The 1,577-nt window shown below is 67.6% G+C and overlaps 1 protein-coding gene across 3 annotated transcripts in view; it reads left to right on the forward strand.

The window, feature by feature from the left end:
• Positions 1 to 150: 150 nt before the first annotated feature.
• Positions 151 to 1,577, forward strand: part of CPXM2 (carboxypeptidase X, M14 family member 2) — a 90,574-nt gene continuing 89,147 nt past the window's right edge. Inside the window, exon 1 of one of the 3 annotated variants that reach the window (XM_039870781.1) lies at positions 151 to 550. In XM_039870781.1, the coding sequence (XP_039726715.1) occupies positions 250 to 550 (301 nt within the window). In that variant the 5' untranslated portion in view covers positions 151 to 249. The remainder of the gene's footprint in view (positions 551 to 1,577) is intronic. The other 2 variants (XM_039870780.1, XM_039870778.1) reach the window with 2 other exon arrangements.

Here is a 1,577-nt window from a genome sequence, read left to right on the forward strand (position 1 = left end):
GGGGAGGGGAGGGAAGGAGGAAGGGCGGGGCCGGCCCCCCTGCGTCCGCCCCGCGCCTGGCGCGCCCCTGCCCGCCCGCGGCCCGGCCCAGCCCAGCCCAGCCAGCCCAGCCAGCCCAGCCAGCCCGGCGGGCCGGTCACACGAGCGGCCGGCCGGCCTCCTGCAGCGCCCCGCGCCCCTGCCCCGCGACGCCGTCTGTGCCCGCCGCCGGCCGCCTGGACCCTGCCCAGGGCGCGGGGCGGAGCGGGCATGGCTCGCCGAGGGTCCGCCGCGCCGGCGCTGGCCCTCGTGTTCCTGGGGATGGCTCTGGCTGGGGTTGGGGCCCAGGGCGCGGCCCTCGAGGACCCCGACTACTACGTGCAAGAGATCTGGAGCCGGGAGCCCCAGCACGCGCGCCCGGAGCCCGAGCCCTTCTCGCCGCCGCTGCCCGCGGGGGCCAGGGTGGCCGGGCGGGAGCCGCGCCCGCGCGAGCCCGGGCCGCCCCAGAAGGCGACCAAGCCCAAGAAAGCTCCCAAGAGAGACAGGCTGGCTCTGGAGACGCCGCCGCCAGGTAAGTGACTTTCTGCGCTGGACGGCCCTGCGCCTCTCCCAGGGGGAGCCCGTTGGGTCTGAGGGGACCGCTGGCTTCCCTGTGCGTGTGTCTGGGATGAGGGAGCCCCCGCAAGCCTCCCCGTCCCTGCCCCGCACCCTGTTCCTCCGCCTCGCTCCAGAGACTGCACTGCGCGCCCTGCTGGCCCCTTCGAGCTCCCCAGGACTTAAACTTGACCGGCCTCCCGCTCAGGTAGAGACAGCTGTGCAGTTGAGAAGCCGCCTGGGGAGCTGGTCCCTCGTGCCCCAGCTTCGAAATTTACTGAGCCAAGGATCTTTCTGCTGGATACTTCCTTCCGGGCCGACGGGGCGTTTTCCTGCGTGAATTTCTGATTTGACCATGTGAACAGGCTGGTACTTTTTGGCACAATGGCCTTCAGGGGAAAGCTCATTACTGGGCCTTTGCCCGGCCAGTGTCCCCTCTCTGCTCCCTCCTCACCTCCCACTTTCCGTGGGATCCTTGACTCCTCTGCCCAGTTGGGGCAGGATGGCAGGGCGTCTGCTGGGGAGCCTTGGGCTGCAGCTGGATCCTGGTGCCCCCTGTGGAAAGGCCAGCTGCATCTGACGGCCCGGGGTGCTGTGTGTCCATCCACCTCTCACACCCTTCTAGAATCCACCTCCAGCTTCCACCAGCCCTGTCTCGGGGAAAGGACTTCCTTCCATTTGGCTTCTTACACTCCTTGTGAAGGGGGACTTTGTCTTACTTGTTCCGAAAGTTCTTTGCTCACGTTGCAAAGGCTGCGGTCCTAATATTTCAAGATTGAGGAGTGAGCGGGACTGCGGCCAAGTGCTCTGGCCTCGTAGTGGCCTTCCTGAAGGAGACCAATGGTGGTGGCACCTTCCACAGCTCCTGGCAGGGAAAGAATCGCCGTTGTCTGGTTAGGCCACCGGCGAAGGTCTGCAGTGAGGCAGTGGGAAGGGAGTGGAGACGGCTCCCCCGAACTCTTGAATGTGTGGACCCCCGTCTGCAGCCCCAGTCCGCAGCCCCT

This window comes from Pteropus medius, unplaced genomic scaffold (assembly GCF_902729225.1).
Source record: "Pteropus medius unplaced genomic scaffold, Ma_sr-lr_union100, whole genome shotgun sequence".
NCBI classification, from domain to species: domain Eukaryota; kingdom Metazoa; phylum Chordata; class Mammalia; order Chiroptera; family Pteropodidae; genus Pteropus; species Pteropus medius.